General features: G+C 44.0%; 1 protein-coding gene across 1 annotated transcript; it reads right to left on the bottom strand.

Moving 5' to 3' along the window:
* Positions 1-8,722: 8,722 nt before the first annotated feature.
* USP18 (ubiquitin specific peptidase 18) lies at positions 8,723-22,183 on the bottom strand. The gene is made up of 11 exons (XM_042795572.1): positions 21,963-22,183; positions 19,167-19,362; positions 17,988-18,084; positions 16,567-16,712; positions 14,619-14,698; positions 13,656-13,802; positions 12,741-12,836; positions 11,544-11,714; positions 10,480-10,611; positions 9,959-10,008; positions 8,723-9,442 (listed from the first exon to the last, which is right to left on the bottom strand). The coding sequence occupies exons 2-11, from the start codon at positions 19,333-19,335 to the stop codon at positions 9,394-9,396; spliced, it is 1,137 nt and encodes a 378-aa protein (XP_042651506.1). The 5' UTR covers positions 19,336-19,362; positions 21,963-22,183; the 3' UTR covers positions 8,723-9,393.
* Positions 22,184-22,744: the final 561 nt, after the last annotated feature.

Here is a 22,744-nt window from a genome sequence, read left to right on the forward strand (position 1 = left end):
AATAAGTTTGCTGTTCTCCAAATCTGGAGACTTTAAGCCCCCAAATAATGAGGCGTTCCAGTTTGGATCTTGCTTTCATTAGTTTTCTAGAATAAAATGTCCACAGGAGTCACTGATGAGCTGCATGAGCTGATCTGCCCTTTTCTAAGGATGGAACATTCACATTCGGACACTAGGCTATCATGAAGTAATTTCTAATTTGCCCAGAAATAAAAGCAACTTTAGTGTGAGATACTGGTGACATGAGGAAATTAATCACCTCTGGAAAGCTTGCTGTCCCTGCACGATCCTGCTCTTGTTGACACAGGACAAAAGAGGTGAGAGGATGGATAAACACTACAGACAGTGCCACCTCCTGGGTAAAATACACAACCCGGTATTTAATAGCAAAGTAAATCACTTCAGATCCTTGGCTTGGAGACACTGAACAGTTGTTTGATGACTGGATACTGATTCTGGAAAATTGCACACGAAACAGAAATATGATTCAAAACCACAACCACCTTCTACATTTAACTTCCTTACATCCCCACCCATAATTTTTTTTTTTTTTTTAATGATTTCACTTCTCCAAGTATTTCCGGTTGAAGGCTGCTTGGTTGGTTCACCTAAATAAAAATAAATAAATAAAAACCCCAAACCCAACAAACATAGAAACGGCAGTGGGGTTTTTTTCCACAAGGCTACACACAACCAAATAGCCAGTTTAAAGTTCTACAAGTTTTCCTTCTTGCAGCCCCTTTCTCCATCCCACCCCTTCCCGTGTATGAATGCTGCAGCTCCTGGGGCAGCATAAGAAAGCCGCAAGCGGCGACAGGGGCCAGGCACCGGGCGTTATGTCGTGCCTTCTCTCTGCCTGCTGCTGCAGCGTGGGAAAGCCGCCGCGCAGGAGTGAGACGCATCGCCTCTGAGTGGAGGAGGAGTCGGTGGAGAGCGAAGGTGACAATATGCCCTGTGATTGCACTGAACTCTGTAACGCGAGATGTTTTTCAGGAGAAAAAAAAAAAAAAAAAAAAAAAAATCCATTGCTTCTTCTTACATGGTGCTCACTGAACAGGGCTTCCAGTGAGCGGCTGGGTAAAGGTGAGGCCTCATCGCTGCACCGAAACGCAGGGAGTCGCAGCTGAAGTTGCTGTGAGAACCTTGAGATCAAATAGCTTCGATGAAGTAATCGCACTGTGTTTGGGCCATGTTTTCATTGCATTAACACAAGAGAATTCTGTGGTGGCAGGGACCACGTGTCCAAAATTTTCCTTCTGTTTGCTCCAAACCAGTTCTTGTTAACATCTTAACATGGTCCTTCAGAGAGCTCATCCATCACGGCGTCAGTGCCCCGAGAGGACCTGCGCAAGCCACGTGGTTCTTTAAAGCCTACTTAATTAATTTAGGATTCTTAGTGTCTTTTGTCATCAGGCCAATCAGGACTGAAAAGGTTAAACAAACTCAGCCCCATTTGTGCATAAGTTATGTGGCAATTAGCAGCAGCTGACCCAAAAATACAGCCAGAATAATTTAAGATACTTTTATGCTGACTGGACAGTGTTTCATATTGTTGCCAGCATGTAATTCAACATATTTAGTTTCCAGTCTCAAATCCAGGGGATAATACGCTATTTTTTTTTTCTTTCTTAAAAAGGTCAATTCCTCAAAATTTTCAGCTTATTTCCAGACTCCTTTTGCATTTACCATTCAGCATATCCTTAAATCTTCTCTCTTTCCAAAAGTCCATTAGATAACATTTGCAGGTAAAGGACTATGCAAACTACTTTCTGCAAAGTGCTGCACACTCATCTGCTGCCATGCAAATAAGTTATCCTCAGTCTCTAAGGAGTTAATGTAAATTCCCATTTCCAAATCCATTTTTTGCCACTTAAGCTCTCATTTCTACATACACTCATCAAAGATGACACCTGCATGACATGCTGGGATATTAATACCCAGTGCCAAAAGCAAGGGAAAAAAAGCAAAGAAAAATAAGGTAGGCAGAAGTATTTACTTTTGTAGTATGTAATTATTTTCCATAGCTAAGAAAATTCTCCTACCTGCTCACTTAAAAAATTGCCTGAAGGACAGGTGTAAACACCTGAATCACCTGAAATATTTTGAAAGTCAAGAAACACTGCACAGAGAATTTGCTGCATTTTCCTGGCCTGAAGAGGAGTTTGCTGAAAAAATCTACCACAATTCTCAGCAATTTCCAGGTGCCACCTGTGTGACCAGAGGCATGGGGATGAGGAGAAGGCCCCAGCTCCCGCAAGTACCTGTCGGGTCCCCAGTCCCAGGCTGGGCAGCTCCAGGTATGTGGCCATGCATGATCTGCTCCCAGCCACTGCAGTCAAGGAGAGGCTGCAGCTCCCTCCAAAACTCTTTAAATAGGCTTTGCCCCTCCCTCCTGCCTCCTGACCGGCTGCAAACACGGAAAATACAGGCAGAAGTGCTATAATAAGCAAGAGAAGGCAGGGATTTTGCCTTTATCTTACCCTTGGAAGAATTTAAAAACTGATTGTGGGCTTCTCACATGAATTTGTTGAGCGAGCTCATCGTGCCAGTTACACGTATTGCATTGACTGAAGTTGCAGCTTTTTGTTTACCTCACAGTTTCTGCTTTTCTGGAAGAAAAGTGGTATTTGGGGAGTATTGCACACACCCCAAGAACCACTTCTCGTCTCACCTGTCTGCCCCTGAGCACATCACCAGAAGAAGCCACAAAGCTGTTTGTCTTAGGAGGAAGCACAGCTCTGTCCACAGGAGGGATCATTGTTAAAAAAACTCCCAATACTTCTTCATCCCTGCAGCCCTGAGCACCCATATTATATATAGCCCCTCCACTGCCCCCATTACAGCCTACAGCTGGTCCTCGTGAGCTGTGGGGCGGCAGCACACGTCTCACCTTCCTGAAGGGTGACACCGCAGTTGCCTGGTGCTTGTGGCCAAACTCACCAGCAAAATCCCTGCATCACAGGGATTTTTGTGGATCTCAAGGCCCCCGGTGGCTTTTGTTTTCAACCACTGTACGATGAGTGTTCACTCGATTCATATACCATCCTACGCAAACTTTTTCCTCAGCTGTCCATCACTCCCATCTTTGTCATTCTGCAACTCCACAGTCCATCCTTACCATACAAAAGTAATTTCTAGTATCAGAAAACACATTTTACAAACTTTTCAGCCTCAGCCGAGGTATGTATCAGCCCAGTGAGGATGTGAATTGAAGACACATTTAAGTTTTCATTAGGGTTTCTTCAACTGTTCAAAGAAATTCATATCTACTGAGAATATTTCACTTTGCAATTGAGCTTCCAAGATTGAATGATGGCTTACCTATAGTATAATTTCCTGTATTACACAATATTTTAAGTGGAATAGTAACTCAAAATAAATATCCCATCTTATTTTCCATTCATTTATAATCCTTCTATGTTTCTCAGGATTAATATTAGCAGCCTTAGGATATGATAATGATATCTTGCCAAAGGTCAAACCACCTGGTTGTACAACACATTTAAAATATTCTAATCAAATTTTGTTGGCATATTTTAAATAATCAGGTATACGGTGGATTATATCCCCATTTAACTCTTAAGGACAAACTTTTGGAACATTTGGACGTTGCCACAGTGTGATTTGTCAAGAACCACAGGGATAACACAGTCTTTTTAAAGAAGGGTTCCCCCTAGTTGAGAGATGAGTTAAGAAATAAAGCTTTGTCTTTTCAAAAGCCATGGTGTTAGCTCTGTGTGACTCTTCCAAATCAAAACTACTTAATCTGCAAGACTGATGATCATTAATGGCACAGTTATGGTACACTTGTTCCTCCTGAAGCAGGCACTGCAGTGTTTTCTAAAAAATCTTTATTCTGCATAAACTGAAAAAACAGTTTCACAAGGCTCATTAGGAATAGCAGCCTGTTCTGGAAAACCCAAACCCTCTCGTTTTTATGCAGAGTGGGTTTGACCCCAGCCTGGAGGCTCCTGTGCCCTGCCAGAAGGAGCTGGCATGCTACCTGGTTTCAGAGCCCTGCCCAAAATTTTGCAAAAACTCATTTTAAAGATGTGAGTGGTAAGCATTTATTGTTTATCCAGCCATTAATGAACTTTTCCTTCACTGTCATTTCTTTGCCTATTACAGGCGAAACCAGCCCCAGGGTGACACCGTGTTTCGACCCAGGGCAGGTCACTTTGATCAGGCACTTTTTACTGCGCTCAGACCCTGCATGCAGAATGTCCTCAACCTGGAAGCATAAACCTGTTGTTTTGAGGTTAACACAGCTAAAACTCAACACACCCTGAGAGGCCACGAGGCTGAACTCGAGCGCACTCAGCACCCCCAGGGCAGACACCCAAAAAGCCCCGGTAGGCCTCAGTCAGGTGGCCAAGGGTCCACCCTCTGCTCCCCACAACGGGTCCCCAGTGGTACCAAACTTTTGCCCTCCAGCACCAGATTTCCTGTGGGGTTTTTTACCTTTTCACATCGAGTAGTTTTCCTCTTGTATCCTCAAGCTTGCGCTCGTCTCAACCAGCCTTCGGCCTGAATTTTGTCGCGCAGCTCTACACCACAGACCTTCTCACTCCTACGGCCTGGCCTTTTCCGTAGCAGTTGGAGCCAGACCTCAGCCCCATGTCCAAGGATTTTAACTGAGGTTGTGCAGATCACTGCGGGTTTGGGACAAGCCAAAAGAGAACCCTTTCAATTTTATTTCTGAGGGCAAAAAGACTGGGCCTGTTCTGCCTGAATTCTGCAATGAAAGCAAGGTTTAACCTGCTCAGTGCCGCTATGTGGACATTTGATGCACTTATATGGGTTTTGTCCTTATCTGTGAGAAAAATGGGTTACATAGAGGAAAGAAACTAATGTAGATTAACAACAGGCTGGCTTTCCAGTACAGGTGTTGTGTCCCCTGTCCCTCAGTGATGTGTGGCTACCTCCATAATGAAGGCGACTCTCCCAGTTTCTTGACCTCTGCTCTGCCCATCACAAAGGCAGACATGGAGAACATTATCCCATTCCCCGCTCCCGCAATCCCTTGCACAGCAGAGCACATTTTCAAAGTGGATCAAACTGCATCTCACTGGCTGCAGAAATTTCAGTCGTCTATTTAGGAAAGCCGCCATTAGCTCAGAGTATTTCTTAAGCCTCTGTGAAGGTCCTCATCCACTTTGCCTTTAAGTCCTTGCTCAGTTTTTCACAGCACTTACAGCTTTTTCTTTAAACCAGGTAGCTTTAGCTCAGAAGCATTTCCCTTCCAGTTTTTTTACTTCATATGTGTCAGAGATCTTTGTTATCTATGAAGGTCTCTAAAGCATTGGTGGCTCCTGGGCACATTTCCACAGGCAAGTGCAAACAGTGCTGAGCCTGCCAACTTGAAGCTGGTAAAATATAAGCCAGCCACGTGGGAAACAGCACGGAGTCAGTGCTAAATAGCTCCCTTCTAAGAACCAATTGCTTCATAAAATGCCTTCGAATGGCTGTTTGAGGTTCGTGTTTGCACTTGCAAGGAAAGTGCTGCTCACTGCTCACAGCTTCAAGCCTAAGCTGTGTTACAGAAGAAATACCAGCATGGACGTCACTAGCAAAGCCAATCCTGGCTTGACATCTCCAAAACACCCCTGGGAGAAGTACTGCCTCAGTCAGGGCAGGACCAGAAACCTGGGCTTTAAGGGCAGGAGACCAGTAAGACAGAAGCTGCCTGAAAGGCAGCGGGGGCCAGCGAAGGGCCAGTGTTGGCTGACTTCTGGGAGGGCCAAAACTGAAGCTGTCCTCAGGGACAAAAAAGGCAGTGACTGTCCGTGAGAGACTCTGCTTAGCGAAGGTTAAACCTGGTGGAAGAAGATGCCTCTGATGACTTAAAACTACCGTCGTTCCCCTGCAGGAATATTGTCACAGGATTCACTACTGGAATCTATTAGACACAACAGATTATTGTGATCCACAAAATTATCAGTAAAGATATTATTATTAAAATTACTAGTAATGCCAAGTCCTAATATGATTGACACATTTCATCGTAGTTTGGAGTAACTACAGTTTTATCAACCTGTTTTTTTAATCTGTATAAGAATAGGTCCTTTTCTGAAGGTCTCTTTCAAATGTAGACCAATAGTAACTAGTTGATAAGTGACTCTGGTAAACTAAAATGATGCTGAAAGTAAAATATCAAGAAGATATTTCTCTTTTACTTTCATGTATAATTTTGAGATTTACAACATATTGAAGTTTTAGAGATTATATGTGTGTGATACATATATTTATCATATATATTTTTATTTTTTTCTGCTTTTCCGCGTGTTTCTTGAAGATGGGGAATATCTGAATCTGAAGAGGTATCTGTCAGAGCTGAAGCAGAGAATGTGTATTTTGCTACTGCTCCTTCCCTTAAAACATGGTAATCGAAAACCAAACAAAAAAGGGACAGGAAGAGTTACCAGGACCTACAATAATCTCTCCACACATGTACTCTTGTCTTATCTGGCTTTTCAAAGCCCTTGCTACCTGTGCTAGGCTTCATTCACACCGTGGCTCAAACACAGGACAAATAATCCCAACTCTTTTGCAGTAGCTCTACAGTGGAAAATTTTTTCCTGGCAGAAATTCAGGTGGTGGTTTTCTGTAGCCAGCCCCTGGGCAAGGTGGACTCCACGTTATAACCGGTCTCCATGTTATAACTGTACATCAGTATGCCAGCGCTGAATCCCGTCCACTGAGCTGAAAGTTGTGTCCTTGGGCAGTTTATCCAGTGTACGACTGAACTTTGCTGTGAGCACAGAGGCAGCCAAGGTGACAACTTTTTGCAAAAGCAGCTCAGGTTGGGCAGGGTTTTTAAATCTCTTCACAACGCAGTTTATACGCTCTCCCGCTCCTCCCGCAGCCCATTTGGATCTGGAAGCAATATAAGCTGTCACCTGACAGCAAACCTGACAATAAACCCATTGTGTCTCCAGCTCAAGGACAAAGTGCTCAGGGAAGGTTTAGCCTCATTTCCTTGGCTGCTGGAGATAAACATTAGCAGTAGCTCTAGCCTGAATACTTAATCTGAGCATACAACATCTGTGCGGGTGGCCTGTAGCCTCCTACCTGCATTGATGGTTTTTAGGAAAAACAGACCAAGAATAGTCTACAAGATTTATTTTCTAGGGAACTTATCTCATACTATTTTGTTCAAAAAACACTGACTACTGTTCATTGAGATACTAACTGAAAAGATTCTTAGCATTATCTCAGGAATTGTTTCCCTGATGGGTGATACACATGGAAAATTATGACACGTGAGGCTTTTTTCTTAAGTATAGCTCATTTTTAAATTTGTCAGTCTCTTCACTCATTAACTTCTCAATTTCTGGAAGTGTACTGTCTTCCAGCTACTTCACATATGCAAAGCGCTGGATAAAGCAGACAGGAATTTGGTTTTCTTACTCATCCATTGCAAGGTGCTTTAGAAAGAGTGTAACACATTCCCAAAGGCAAACAGGCTGAAAATTCTACATCCTGCTGACAAACAATACACTGGGATTTTTTAACACAGAATGAACAGTACAAATACAAGAGAGTTGAATAAAATAATGGACCTTGCTAGTACAGTGCAATGCATTTTTATGAACTAGCAGGTATTTAATTTCACAGCTATGCACCAAGGTCTCTCAATTCACCTTCCACATAACAACACAAAATGGTCATGATTTGCAAACTTCATCATCAAAATAAAATTACATTATATGTAGCTGCTATTATAACTAATTAGTAATTTTAAAATGTGCTCAGTCCCACAGAAATAGCACCCTTGTAAAGATACAGTCAAAGAATATGTTAGGCTAGAAGGTACCTACTCAAACTACTGGAATCACTGATCCTTTCCCAAACTGTGGTATGTCAAGACTTACCACAATGAGTGCTTGAGTGCTTTAAAAGCATCACAACTGAAGTTTTCAATTTTCCTCACAGCTGAGTCTTGTGATGAGCTTTTAGAACACTCTTCTGATTGTCACATTACCAACCCTTCTCTCTACATTTTCCGTCCAGCTGTGTGGCTCTCCCATGGGAGCACAGGCAGAACCAACAGCACCAAGTGTCAGGACTCATCAGGAGATTTAAATTTACTCACTTTATAAAATTGTTCTCTCCAGAACACTGTCTGCTTGAGGGACATTTCTACTTCATGGGCAAAGGAGGAAGGGAGAAAACAAGACATATCCAGCTGGCAACCAGCTGAAGAGTACTAAAGGAAAATCCCAAAAGTTCAAGCACATCAAGGCATCTCACTTATCACAGTGGATGGATTGTGTTGTGGAAAATCACTAGCTAGCTTCAGAATCTCTGTTGGTCTGTATTGGGTTTGCATGGCAAGGTTTTGGTAGTGTGGGGCTACAGGGGTGGCTTCTGTGAGAAGCTGCTGGAAGCTTCCCCTGTGTCTGACAGAGCCACTGCACCTGGCTCGGAGAGAGATCCACCGCTGGCCCAGGCCGAGCCCATCGGCGATGATGGTAGTGCCTTTGGGATAACGTACTGAGGGGGGAAACAAACCCAAACTAACCAAGAGAGCAGCTGCAGCCAAAGAGAGGACTGAGACTATGTGAGTGAAACACCTCTGCAGACACCAAGGTCAGGGAAGAAGGAGAGGGAGGAGGTGCTGCAGGTGCCAGAGCAGAGATTCCCCTGCAGCTCGTGGTGAAGACCATGGTGAGGCAGGTTGTGCCCTGCAGCCCTGTCCAGTTGAGGAGGGGAGTGATAAAGCAGCTTTGGTGGGCACCTGGTGTACAGCCAGGGTCAACCCACCACATCTATACAGGAAAGAAAATGCATATAAATGCCTGATAAGCATGCTAGAACAAGAATCATCTGCATAAATACATACAACCTCATCTTGTAAATCAAAACTACTACAATAGCTCCCGATTTAAAAACACCTCTTTATGCTGACACCAACTTTCAAACACACCTCAACCCCTGCAGTGATTCATTTTCAGGAAGGTTTTAAGGAGTAAACATCACCGCTTCATGTGTCATAAGGATTCTGCTCCTTGTTCCAGCTGTTTCTCAAGCCTTTCAGGCCAAACGCTTCCCCTGTACTGGTATCTAGGCCTCAGCATTAAAGAAACTAGTAAGTCAGCAGAGACAAGGACTAACTTTACTATCTTTTAAGAGGAAATTAATATATAGAATCATATAATTATCAAAAATATATGAAAGAAAAAGTTTCTAGGTGCAACAGTTCTTAGATACTTTCTCTAGCTGAGTCTCTCCTGCACTTTTTTGATAAATAAATGTGAAGGCAGAGGTCACTGACTGAGTGCAGAATGTCCTTCTTGTGGAACATTTGTACACATCCACACTGGTACAGAGATGCTGAACTTCATGGACAAGGTACAGCTTCCCGAGACATTCTGATACTCCTGGATAAGGCTACTGAGGATGTTTTTTCATGTAAATCAAGAGATAGGCCGTTTCTCCCCTGTGGAAGCAAAGAAAGAACAAAGCAAGATGTATGTTTGAAGATCTAGGTGGTAAGTAACCTCCCAGGTTTATTCCTGCTCAGCTTTTTGATGTTTAGGATGTGGCCCTCGCCAGTATTCCTGAGGCAGCATACAAAGCTGACTCCCTGGCAGAGCTATAGCTTATAGGAGGGATTATCTCCCTCTACAGCTCATTTTCTTATGATGCATCAAAGCAAAAATCACCGGCTGACATTATATACATGTCAGGATACAGGGTCCAAGTGACAATCATAAGTAACAAGACCACTCCTGCAGTCCCACCTGTGACTACTCAGTAGTCCTGCAGGCTCCCACTACAGCCATATACAGTCACATCAGAGTAACCAGAATGCAATGATGCTTCTTCTACTCTCCTGCATCCCCAGTACATCCCAGGCAATATGCAGTTCAAACCATTTGTCTTTCCTCTCTTTGCTACCCTCATTCCAAGGCCCAGAGTAGCATTAGGTAAAAACAGAGACATGTTTGTTTACCAGTGGAGTTTGGAATGTCCATAGGTGCATTTCACATCATCCCACGATACCTAGAGAAGAAAAACACACAAGAGCAGTCTAGTAAAAACTCTAAAAGATTGACACATTGTGATATCAGCATAGCAATACTCATAAGAGAGATAAAGTGGTACTTCCAGGAACTAAACACCTTTTAATAAACTGGTTTATTGTTTTTACCATTCAAGGAAAAAGAGTTTCTTTGCCTCTTCTGAACACATACATTAAACAGATCTAGAGTACATAAAGTAAGGTATACAGAGAATGCAGAGAATGGCTGCTTCTGCAAATTGCAAGCCAGAACCTCAGGCCTTGTTCAGTACAGAAGGTAGAGCTGCTTTGCCCTCAGCTCAGAGTATGCTGCAGCAGAGAAATGAGGTGCACAAAGCTCTGCAGCTTCAGTTTTCTCTTCTGGTCCTCTTTAATCAACAGTCAGTCAGACTGAATGAGATCTGGAGGAGTATCCAGGAAGCTACAACAGAAATGTGGATTTATCTCCTCACCTTGCAAACCTCAGAATCGTTGAAGCAATACCATTTACATTCCGTGAGACTTCGAATATAGGCACAGTAGTGTCCACAACTAGTGGATCCTGAATGAGCAACAACAGCAAAAAGCTCATACTGCCAGGCAGCCTGTGAAGAACCACGAAGAGTAACATTCAGTGCAGCAAATCTCATTTGACATTGGCTGAAGAGAAGCACAGCGAGAATGTGCATTTTGTAAGGAAAAAGGAGAAAGATTAGATTGGCCTTGGGGATCCTGCCTTTTTCGCTCTTACCCTCAGAGTTTTGCCTGGTAGCTATGGGCTGGCAGCCTCCCTGGAGATCACAGGAATGTGAAAAAGGCAGTAGGACAGTAAAGGGGCAGCAAAGGAGTTACACTGCAGCAGAGAGGCTTTGCTGTTGCCACACTTTCCCTTGTTGTTTCTCAATAAGGGGAACAGATCCACAGTGTGGCAGATGACTCTCAGCTGCCTGGCAAAGCTGCTGTCCCCCTGCCAACCTCAACTCTGTGGCAAACACCACGGCACGGGAAGCTGCCAGGAATGGAGTTGGCCTGTCTCAGACTGGTGATCACTGCAAAGCAGCAGGTCTGCGGCTCACTGAGGCCATCTTGTCCTCAAGGCTGCACCACAGGACAGAAGTTGCCTCTAAAACACTGTTTACAATGTCTGGATTTGGTCACCCAAATGAACTGTGTTTTCATCTTTTCTTTAGTATATTTAGAAATGGAATAAAAAGTCATGCTAAACACTCCCAGGGAAAAGAAGTGTTTGGGGTTGTTTTTTGTAAAGCCTCATTTTTGTCCTTATGGCGGAAAGCTCCAGCTATGGTGCCTTTGGTGATTTAATCTGAGCATAGGAAGCTGAATAATGCCTGAACCAGTTAAAAGCATGGAATGTGAGAGAACATTAGGAACAGGTAAAGCCTGAGACATACACTTTTAAGACAGGTGCTTTGAACTGAGGCAAGTACTGGTGTGATCTCTTAAGTTTTTTATGAGACTTGAGCAGAGGGGAGAAAAAAGTCTGCCCTTTTCAAACAGGGCATTGGGAGTATCTCACCTTTTCCTTGTCATCTGCTTGGCACTGATTTTCTGTCAAGATTGCATTGAAATCAAGGTCTTCTGAGAATGGCAGATAATGACTAAGCTTGTGAATGTAGGCTGATTTTTCAAAGCTGAAGCGCTTTAAGTGTATGGTCAGAGTCTGTGGCAGATGGACTAGCTTCATGCTCTGTAAAGCAACAAATAATGCGATTCAAAATTAAGGAACAAACCCTGGGGAGGTGGGGTGGAAACAGCCATTGCCACCCAGTGAATGTAGCATGGAGAAGAGTCTGATGATTAACAATTCCACCTAACAGCAGATGCCAAGCCTTTGTAGCTCACCTCCATACATGAGACACAAACGTGTAATGGAGCTGTGACAACCAAGTTTTTCAACTTCAGCATGATCAGCACCCAGCATTGAATGTCTCAAGAGCTGCTTTGTTTCTCATTTGCTTTTTTAACCCTAGGTGGGTAGCACAAGGAAGATGAGGAGAGGCAAGCCAACTTCCTCGTGACATGTGGCCACCAGAGCTCCATGGAGGATGCCAAGCTAACAGCTCATTCCTTCCAGCACTGCCTTTGTTGATATTACTGCTGCTGCCATGGCTGCCACCAAGACACATGGATGCACTATGGCCTCAGAGGTGGCCCAGTGGTGAAAATGACAGTCCCCTCCAAGCCTTGAGCTGAGGCAGTCTCCCTCATACACCTCTCTCTTCAATGCACTTGCCACTTCGTGAAACAGCTCATTCATTAGCTGGACAAGGCCAATACTGTAAAAAAATGGAGAGCCCAGTGGAGAGCAGGGATGAAAATCACCCTATGTTATCCTACTTTTACATGTATGCTCAGCTCCAGTAACATATTCTTGCCTAACACTGGAGCTACGCAGCAGCGTAAAGCCCCACAGTGGAAACACAACATAAACCAACAGCAGCTTTTCCGCTGGTACAGAAACGCTGCATCCCTCGAGGACTTATATTAAAACCCATTAAAGCATTCTTTTGTTGCTAGAGCTACATCTACAGTAGGGAGCTTCCTACAGGAAAGATGCATCTGGTTTATACCTAGATGACATTGCTGTGCTGTCAGATCTTTTAGTTGTTGATCTCCTTTTAAAGTGATATGATGGAGTCCTTTCCCCATCCTTCCCAGTCCTAAAGGGAGTTCTGGTTGTAAGAGACATAAGAGGAAATAATTCTCTGATTACCTGCAGAAAAGGTGTTTTCCTTCCACACTGTTCACAGAAACACATGTTGTGATCAGTCAACTCTTCTGGAAGGAAAAAGTATTGCAGACAGGCCTCCTAAAAAGACAGAGATTTCTTTCAACTGAATTCCTTCAAGCTGGATTTCTATTTCTACTTAGTTTCACGGGGTACAAGCAAACAGCAAATCTACAAAAGGCATATTTTATTCAAAGGATAAAAGATTGGCTAGCAGCCTAAAAAAAGGTACCCCATTTTCCTAGCTGCTGCTGTGATGACATTAGTCGAAAAAAAATAGAGTACTACATTTTCCACCAAAAAGACATTGATGCATATGTGTCTTTTATACCTATTTCAAAGCCTTACAGGGTTTGGAAGAGGTTCCTTTAGGCTGAAACAGTATGAAGCGGTCAGAGAATAAATAAGGTCCAGTGGTCTACTTTCACCTGAAAAATCCACTATTTGTGGCAGCACCTACACGGCTGCCATCACCACTGTATCTGGATATCAAACAGCAGTAATGATTTAAAAGTAAAAGAACACTGCACTGCACTGGGAAAATGTAGAGATTACAAGTTATCTAGGGCACCTCACTGTGGTATCTAAGGTCTCATGGGTACACATCATTATGTAGTATAAGTCTCTGAGTTTTAGAAAGTATTTAGTCAACACACTCTTTAGAAAGGAGATTCAAGGACTTTATTTTCCATCCCCCATATCAAACAAATTTTCTGAGAAATTTAGAATGCCTCAAAGCAAAGAAGAAACGTGAAGGAGAAAAGATCACCGCAAAGTCCCAGACACCCTGCAGAGATCCTGCATGAGTCCCAGGAGACACCAGTACAGCAGGGAGAAGGCTCCCACAGTGATCAGAGGGGAATCTTCTTCCTAATGAAACAGTGCTGCCCCTGAACTTACCAGAGTCTTCAGCATGTGAGAATTAGAATCCAACAGTGGGAGTGGAAGGGTTAACATGCTGCTGTTCCTCTTTGTTTCGAAAGAGCATTTCTGACAGGCCAGGTGCTCCTGTACACAGATAGTGTACAAATCATTCAGCTCTTCCACCTGGAGGGGTAAAAAAAGGGCAAAACAAGGTTTATGAAGAACAGCTGAGGCATTTCCCTCTGTGGGTGGTAAAGCCCCTGTGCATACCTTAATTCATGCAATGTTACTGTTTCGTGGTTTGAACCCAGATCTGACACTGACTAATGTGGATAGGGCACTTCCCATCATTTAAAGGAGAACAACTCCTCCCCCTCACCCCCTAGCAGAGGGGAAAGACACAGCCCATTAACAAGATTAGACAGTTAAATGTCTGCTTGGATGCAGAATTTTACTGTTTTGTTTGGAACTGCAACAGGAGCCTATGAATAAAACTATGACAGCGAGTTGAGGAGCAGTCACTTTTCTCTTACCTTGCATAGCTCCCCTGGGAGGAACTGTCATATACATAACATACTAACAGTGACTAATTATAATAAAATACACATGGCCGACTTCAAAGAACAGAGTAGCTGTGTCAAGACACACTAATAAATGCTTACAGAAGTTTGGGAAAAAAAGAAATGCAAGATAACTAAACTCAATGTTGCAAAAAGATCAATCATTATTATTAATCAGCTCTCCCATTAGAATGGAGACCCTAGCATGCCCTAGAAGTAAGATGAACAAAAGTTAACTGTGATTCAAAACGTTGAAGCCTACGAAATCAAGATTCCCTCTCCCACTTGAAAGATGCGAGGAAAGATCCAAATAGGGGATAATTCTAAGAATTTCATTTCTTAGAATTGTCAGTGAATGGGACCCTTCTTCAAGAAACAGAGGAAACCACACATGACAAGGGCCAAAGGACCTGGTATTCATTTCAGTGACTGTCCTTACCAGCTCCGGCTTTTTCATCTGCCTCTTTATCAAGTTCCAGAGAGTCAGAAAAAGATGGGCAGCATCATGCTGCACAAACACTGGACAAACAGAAAACACAACCTTAATCTGTATCATGAACAGCACCAAGCACAGATTCCCCACAGATGGCAAAGGGAGATTTACTGTCCCCCAATAGATCTTGTTTCCTTGCCACCCCCTGCCAGGGACAGAGCTTAGACTGGAGATGAGCTGCAATGACTCTGTGAGCAGGCAGTGGGAAAAGATGGGAGGCCCTGATCACCCTGTTGTACAACCCAGTGCAAAAGTCATGGCCAAGAGTATACCCAATACCTACTGCAGGATAGGGCTCAGATGTCTCATCGAGTTGAGGGTTGCATTTATTTGAGTGCCTCTTAGAAACAATAAAGGATTCTGTTCTCTTTTTCACCTTTCTTACTTCACAGACTTGTCTCCCCCATCCCCTTGCTAAGGTTATTACACGCCTGAGTGCTGAGATAAAAATGATAGCGAGGCCTATTCATATGTCTCATACACAGAATGGTATAAATCCCTACCCAGGGAAAAAGCACAGAGTTTCATCACAGGAAGCCAAGGATGATGTAGTAACATTATGCTTTGGCTTTCCACTCTGACTAAACTGGCATATTAGGAAACCTAAAATGGTGGGATACAGCACAGCTTGCTTAGAATGGCCCAGCAGAGAATTGCTTCAACACTGAATTTAGGGGGAAAAAAAAAAAAAAAAAATCCATGTCCTTGAATGCAAGGAACTGATGTTCTCAGCCCATTATGAACTCCAGATTTAGGAACTGGGCAAAAACTACACATAGGTTAGCAAAATCTTGGTATTTCTGCAGTACATCTATTCTTGATCATAAGTAAAACAAATTTTGTGGAATAATCCAACACCCAGAGGTGGAAATGCTTTCAACTTCCCTGCAAGTCTGCAAGCACTGACCTCAGCTAGGGTCTAGTAAGATTACAGACATCCCTGACTAAATGAAGCTCAGAAAATATATGTTTTCTCATGTCTAACAGCACATCTCTGATCCAAGTAAAGCAGCACTTGCTGGAATATAGGATTTTATCAACCACACCCGAATTTTAAAGCAGTAGGGCAAGGTGGGAAACCGTCAAGCTTTACAAACTCTCTTTGGGCATCTCTAATTGGAAGAGAGAAGGCAGAATGCAGAGCCATACGGTCTCAGGGGGAGAACGATTCAAGCAGAAATATTCAGGTTATCTCCTGTTCTTCCTTAATATAGGTCTGGGCTGGCTACAATCTGTCCCTTTCACTGCTGTCCTGTTTTGGCTTCCATATGATAAAGATCAGGGCATTTGGATATACTGTGTGTATTTGTATACATAAACAGAGTCTCAGCATCCCACTGTTACCAGTCACCCATGCATTTAAGTCTCTCTCTTTTGTGATCCTGCCCAGGTGGGAGGTTAAACCATCAAATTTTTCTCTCTGCCCTTATAACAAGGAACAGGAAGGATATGGTTCCTATCCTTGGGGATCTGGGTGAACTCAGTATCTTTTCCACACGATCCCTTCCTTCTAATAAGAAAGGGCAGCTGTTTCACTTCTATCATGCCAGTATAGCAAGACAAATCAAGCTATAAGGTGCCCACTCTCTGCCCTGCACAGCCCTTTCCCTCTGGCCAGTATCAGTAACTGAGTGTTCTAGCAGTCTGATAGTCTTCCCACCCTTTGGACATCAGCAAGGATATCTGGCAGGGGCTTTTTTTCCACTCTTCACAAGACACAGCATCTCACTCACAACTGGGAGGCAGCTATAAAGAGCACTATGTCATCATGTACCTAACTCCTCACATTTCTGAAACTCTGAATGGGATGTCAGAATCTGCACTGGTTGTTAGTGCTTAATAATTAACATCCCTGGTCTGCAGACAGAAGTGGGCATGAGGCAGCACTGCTTACGTTTCACTCTGTATACTGAAAGACAGCAAGCAAGGGCTATGGGAGAAACAGCTTTCTGCTTGCCACACTGCATCTCCTCTAACAGCAGGAGCATTTGGTATGGGACATCATTCTTCTGCTGCGCAGGATATGGTGGCACGGTGATCCTATAAAGAAAAAAAGTAACATGAATGGTAATGAAGCAGTTCAAAGGAGAAATATTAGACATCACACCTGAAGGAGAAGAGGTGGATATGCACAGACAGCAACTCAAGAGGAAACAGAATGGGCATGTTTTCAGCAAAAGGAGGGAAAAGGGGAAGCAGACACCTGAACTAGCTCATCCCACAGCTCAGGCTGACAGTTCTAAAATAATAGGCCACAATTTTAAGTTGGCCTGTTCCTGAATAAGGGGCAAACCAAACAGAACCTGAAGTGCTTTCTGGGCTCTAGAAAGACCAGTTACAGCCAGTTTCAAAGCTGTTCTTGTCTCCTACCTGTCCATGCCTTCATTTTCAACGTACCCTCAAAATTTCATGGGCATGTATATCATAATGCTTGTATTTCAACTATATGCCAACTGGAAAGCTCTATATCCTCCTTTATTGTAGTCCACAGGTTTTTCTAAGTCTTTCTTCAAATAATAATGATAACCTACTGTCTACGTTATTTAGCTTTTCCTATTTATGACACTACGCATCTCTTCGTATCTGTCACTTGTCTTCTTCCCCTCTGCACACTGGTGAGTGTGTAAGAAATTTGGAGAAAATAGGACTGAATAGGAATGATCCACTTAGATGATTAAAGCTGCAGTAAACTGAGTAAACTGAAAACAAATCAAACCAGTTATTAGTGTGGTTGGCAGGGAGGCAGAAGCCCAAATGCTCCTCACAAACAAGTAGAGAACACAGTCAAGCAAAACAAAATAGCACTATGTATTTGCTATCTGCAACAACACTTATTCTTCTCTATCAGGTGCTAGCCAGGACAATCAGGGGCCAGAGGCTATGGATCACCATATGCTTACATTTACATGCTTAAAGTTACATAATTAATAGTGGATATGGTTACACACAACATATCCTTTAGTTTTAACGGCCTATGAGTATACCCAGCATAAAATCATAGCCTGTTGTGGAAAAGAGATACAAGTCATAAATACTCAGTTCAGGAATGCAGGTTACTGGTGTGCAAAAAGCACATGAATCAGAGGTGACTAACAAGACAGAACACTGCAACTTCTAACTCTGCAGGCCCTAGTCTGTATATAACAGACACAACAAGGCAGAGACCTTGCTGAGTGAGCTCATAGCACCTTGGTAGCACCTTAATTATCCAAGCCTTCAGATGTATGTCCCATATTACAAAAAAAAAAAAAAAAAAAGGAGTGGAGATAACAGAGCAACATTGGAATTATCTCAGGTAGTTCAAACAGGTGGTACCTTCGAAGTATCCCTGTGAAGTGTGTATTCATGAGGAACACTTGGAGCACAGAGTTCAGACAGCAGCTCTGCCCGATGTTGTACAGTCCAATAGCTCCTGTAGGCACAGAAACAGAGGAAGTGAGGCCTGAAGATAGGTACAAGAGAAGAAAGTGAAAATTATTTGAAAGCGGCAAACTCCTCTTGCGCATATTCAGCCATTCAGTGTATAGGCCCAGGATCTTGGTCTGACCTGAGAAAGTGTCCATCTATTACGCTGCTCAAGCAGATAACATTTTTGTGCGGCAACCGACAGAAAAAATCCAAGTAAACCTGGATTATGATACTTAAATGTCTCCCAGTTCCTCTACTGTCAGTCCTCTCATTACACACCTAAATATAAAATAAAAAAAAAAAAAAAAAAAAACAGAAGTCAAAGGCTGCCTCTACGAGGATTTTTATACAGCCTTTTACACAGCCAGGCCTAATAACAAAATTAAGAGCCACATGTGGGACCACACGCTAGCTGTCCACCACACAGGCTTCAAGTTTCCCCTTCAGCCTACGTCTGGTATTCTTTGTCTCAGTTTCAGAGAAAGGAACTAGCCTGAGAGGAGTGGAAAAAGCAAGTGACAGCTGTCCAGACTGCACCTGAAAAGACAGCACATTCTGTGCCCCAAAGCAGCATAAGTAACCATGGTCAGAAATTAGAAGTTCTTCTGAAGACATCACCAAAGGGAAAAAGGGCATGGAATAGAAACTCAGAAAAACTCTGAAATGCACACAGTCGGTAGTAAGGGTGGCCTATAGCTGGGACAGAACCGTATGCACACCTGAAATACTGATGACAGCTTTTGAGAGGCTGGTCTAGTGATGCAGTAGAATAACTAGGGCCTAGTCCATGGTTTAGAAAAATTAGAAGCAATGCTGACTGTGTTTGGAAAGAGACAGGGCCAGCACCTACACCTTTTTGGCTGCAATGGCCAATATGAGGACTTAAAATGGGAAAAAGCTCTAAGATCCTCATGTAGCCCCTCCCCAAAAAACCAAAATGCTTACTTGGCAGGGCAAAATGAGACTCATCTGTATATTTCTCAGTGAAGAGGTAAAGAATAGGAGAAAATTAAGCCAAGGGAGAGTGGAACAGCAGACATTAAAAACAGAAAATATGAGAGTGAAGAACAGACAGAACATCATTACCATTTTTTAAGTCTGCTACACCAAAGACTGATGTTAGCCTCTGGTCTTTGGTCTTCATCTCTTTGACTTCTTCTTTATCATTTCGTACTTCTGCTTCGGTCATCATGGTCTCGCTTAGTACTGGCTCTAGTTTCTTGCTTCTTTTTTGACGTCCACTTCTTTGTCCCATCAACAATATTGTACAAAGACAGAAGGACTGCAGAAAGACACGGAAAGATCAGAAAGAGAGGCAGCACCCAGAAACACAGGATTTGTCTTTGATATTTTCATTATGAAAAAGCTGGAATGTCAATACAATTAGTAAGATTGCTGTGACAACATTTGGTATATTTGAATTAACATGGGTATTGTAGGTGCGCAGGCTATTGGCAAGGTAACAGACATGGAGCTTGAAGGCAACTGTACATCCTGTCTTCCTTTTGTGGCTAAATAACCTTCCTTTCCACAGAAAGAGCTCCACCTAGCTGGGGAACTCCAGATATCCCTGTTCAAGAAGATGTGATAAATAATGTGATTTAAATTGACCAAATGGCAGATATTGCAAAACTCCTCTGTTCAGTAAAAGCAATGCTTTATCACCCACAGTATCCCAAGCATTCAAAAGGGCAAATTTCACCTCTAGCCTTTTGAGCTGATAAGCATTTGTTTTCTGTCCTGGGCTCTCTGCACTGTTTTTAAGCACCTTAGTCACAGCTCTATGGTGGCAGTGGCACTTTGGACTGTAATTTTTAAAGGCATGTAAGCACCTAGCTATCAGTTCCTTTTTACGCTCCTTCAAGTGATCACCAGGGAAGTAACTGTTTAAGCAAGAAAACCATTATAATGCCTTGATTTTCAAGGGAGTACTGAACAAACAATTACTCTGACAGTCTCTTGTGACTCAGCTACTACTAAGTTTAAAAAAAGAAAAATCACCAAACTAAAGCAAAGTAAAAATACACAAGCAAGACAATGTGACAAATGTTCAAATGCAATGACACAAAAATTAAACTTTTTAAAAGCTCAACTCCAACAGGGAGGCAGAATTGGAAAAAAAAGGATACGCGTAGGGAGGCATTCATGGGGGGGCGGGACACACATCAACAAGAAAACACAAAACGAATGCTCAGAAATTATTATTTTACAAATATTAAACAGCACAGAAAATGAACCTGGGGCCAGGCGCTGAAAGAATGAAGCTACCAAGAAAGGGATATAAGCAAAAAAGTCCTGGTTCTGCCTTTCACAAAAAATCCCCCTTTGCTTTAAAAGCATGTTATTTTTCAGGTTAACTGTACTTAATAATGTTAAATATCAAAGTTGCTGAAGATTCAGGTACGGAAACTAGAAATGGATTATTTCCCCCTCCCCATCAGTTATTACCTTTAAGCTTAAGTATACTTTTTTCCCAACTGTTCATTTGATTCTTCACTTTTAAAGATTGCTTTTGAACTCCAAGTGTCGTATATTCGGTTTCACTAAATATTACTGAATTTGATGAGGAGTTTTATTTGGGGGAAAAAAAAATAAACTCAGACATTAAAAAATAGATTCAAGAATATTGCTTTTTATATCCAAACCCAGTGATTAGAACAGGTATGCAGGAAAATAAAAATTGGATTAGATTCTTTCCTCAGCAAAACAGAGTTTGAACTCACACCGCCTCTTCCCCTGGAAATAATTTAATGAGGCATTCAGGTTTCCAAAAGCCTAGCTGGAACCCATCTTTGCTTGTACCAGGAGAGCCACTGGGTTTAGCTGGTGTAGTATCAGCCAGAAGGTAAGTAATGCTCACAGTCAATGGGTATGCCAAGGGACACAGAAAGGAGGGGGACAGGCAGAGCAGAGGTAGCTAAACAACAGCTAGGGTTGTACTGGGGGTGCGGCAAACTCGCAAGACACAGCTTTTGGCAGGAGAGGTAGGGGTGAGGTATGTGGGATGAAAGAGCAAGCTCCAGGTTAAAAGGTTTGGGGCAACTTGAGAAACAGGTCAAAAGATATTAGTGCAGTAAAGTGCAGGGAGATATAGAAATGGGAGGATTTGGGTCTCTGGTTCAATGAAGCTCTCCCCCAGGCACTAGTAGTGGGAACCCCAGTGCAGGAGCAGGGACACGAACACAACTTCCTAACTCTTGCACAGAACTGCCTCATTTTGACTATCAGAAATACGGCATTCCTAATATTTCCACTTAACCTTCCTTTTCTTGCGTAAGTGTATAAAATATCTGATGAGTGAGCCCAGAAACTGAGGTGCAGGCTTCCCTCTTGCCCCCGATTTCCCCTCTCTCACTGGAGGACCAGAGTTGCAGCTCAGTTTCTTTTGCAGGTCCGAGGTAGGACTCAGAACCGCTCCCTCAACGTACGTGGCTTGGCCAAGCCAAGCGACCACGCTAGAGCTGGGCAGAGAAACGGTAGCACCATACCCTCCTCACACCCTAGAACCATCTAGCTCTCTCGCCCACCCTCCCTCAGCATCCTCCCTTTCACCCCAGCCTGCTCCACACAGCCGCTCTGCCCTCCCGACAAACCCCCAAAAGTCCCTTACACCCCTGTACCACAGCCCCCAAGGCTCCCCTCGGCCCCTTGCCGCCTCTCCCTCACCGCCGTCGCCCCTTTCTCCTCGCAGGTATTTCAGGGAGCAGGCGGCCGGCGGGATGGTGCTGGGGTGGGAGGTGGGCTGCGAGGCAGCGGTATGAAATTACGCATCAGTTCGGCTCCCGTTTTCCCCTTTCTTTCCCCCTTCCCCCCCCCTTTCTCCTGACACACTGGGGCTCTGGCTCATCCTACCCCCGACAAGCCAGCAAAAAGCTTCCTTACCAATCCCCACAGGACCAGGAGCGCCTCGGCGAGACCTTCCTTCACCCGCCGCTGACAGGTACTCGGGACGCCCCGCCTGGACCCCAGGGGAGCACCCCGGTTTGGCGGGCCTGCCCGGTCACTGCCACCCGGGGAGGACCGCCGGCAGCGAGGGGAGGGCAGCGGCGGTGCTGCGGGGCGGAACGGGGCTGTCCCGCCGCTTTCCTCGCCGGCTGCGCCAAAGGGCGGCAGCGCTCATTCCGCCGCTTAGTTTTCGTTTCCTGCTCCGCGGAGCTCAGGAACAGAAAGTGAAACTGAGCTCCGCCGCCTCCGCGGCCCGCCCCTGCGAGATGGCGGCGCGGCCTGGCGGGCCGGGGGTGGGAGAACGGCGGCCGAGGTGCCTTTTCCTCAGGGGCTGCCCGGTCGCCTCGGGGGCCGCAGGCCCGGTGGGAATTGCCCTGACACCGGACGGCGGCAGCTGGGGGAAGGCGGTGACACCCTTTGCCACCTCCCTGCCCCGCTCCCACACCTCGGCCTGGTTTCTTCTGGGCAGAGGCAAGAGTGAGCTTTAAAGGGAGGGATGAGAAATTGAGCTCTGGGGGGAAAAACGCTCTTTTTCAGCGGTGGCAGTACTCAGGGGATTTGTTCTGCCTGGACTTCATGTGGTAGTTTGTTATCTCTCAAAAGCAGAAATGCGTTCCCCCTGGCGTTTGTTGGGTTTAGTCACCAATGCAACACAAAAGCCAAACTCACTGAGGCCTACAGTTGCCTACCTAGAAGCAAGAAATATCTCATTTAGAATA

The sequence above is a fragment of the Tyto alba genome, unplaced genomic scaffold (genome assembly GCF_018691265.1).
Source record: "Tyto alba isolate M040663 unplaced genomic scaffold, T.alba_DEE_v4.0 Super-Scaffold_21, whole genome shotgun sequence".
Taxonomy (NCBI): Eukaryota; Metazoa; Chordata; class Aves; order Strigiformes; family Tytonidae; genus Tyto; species Tyto alba.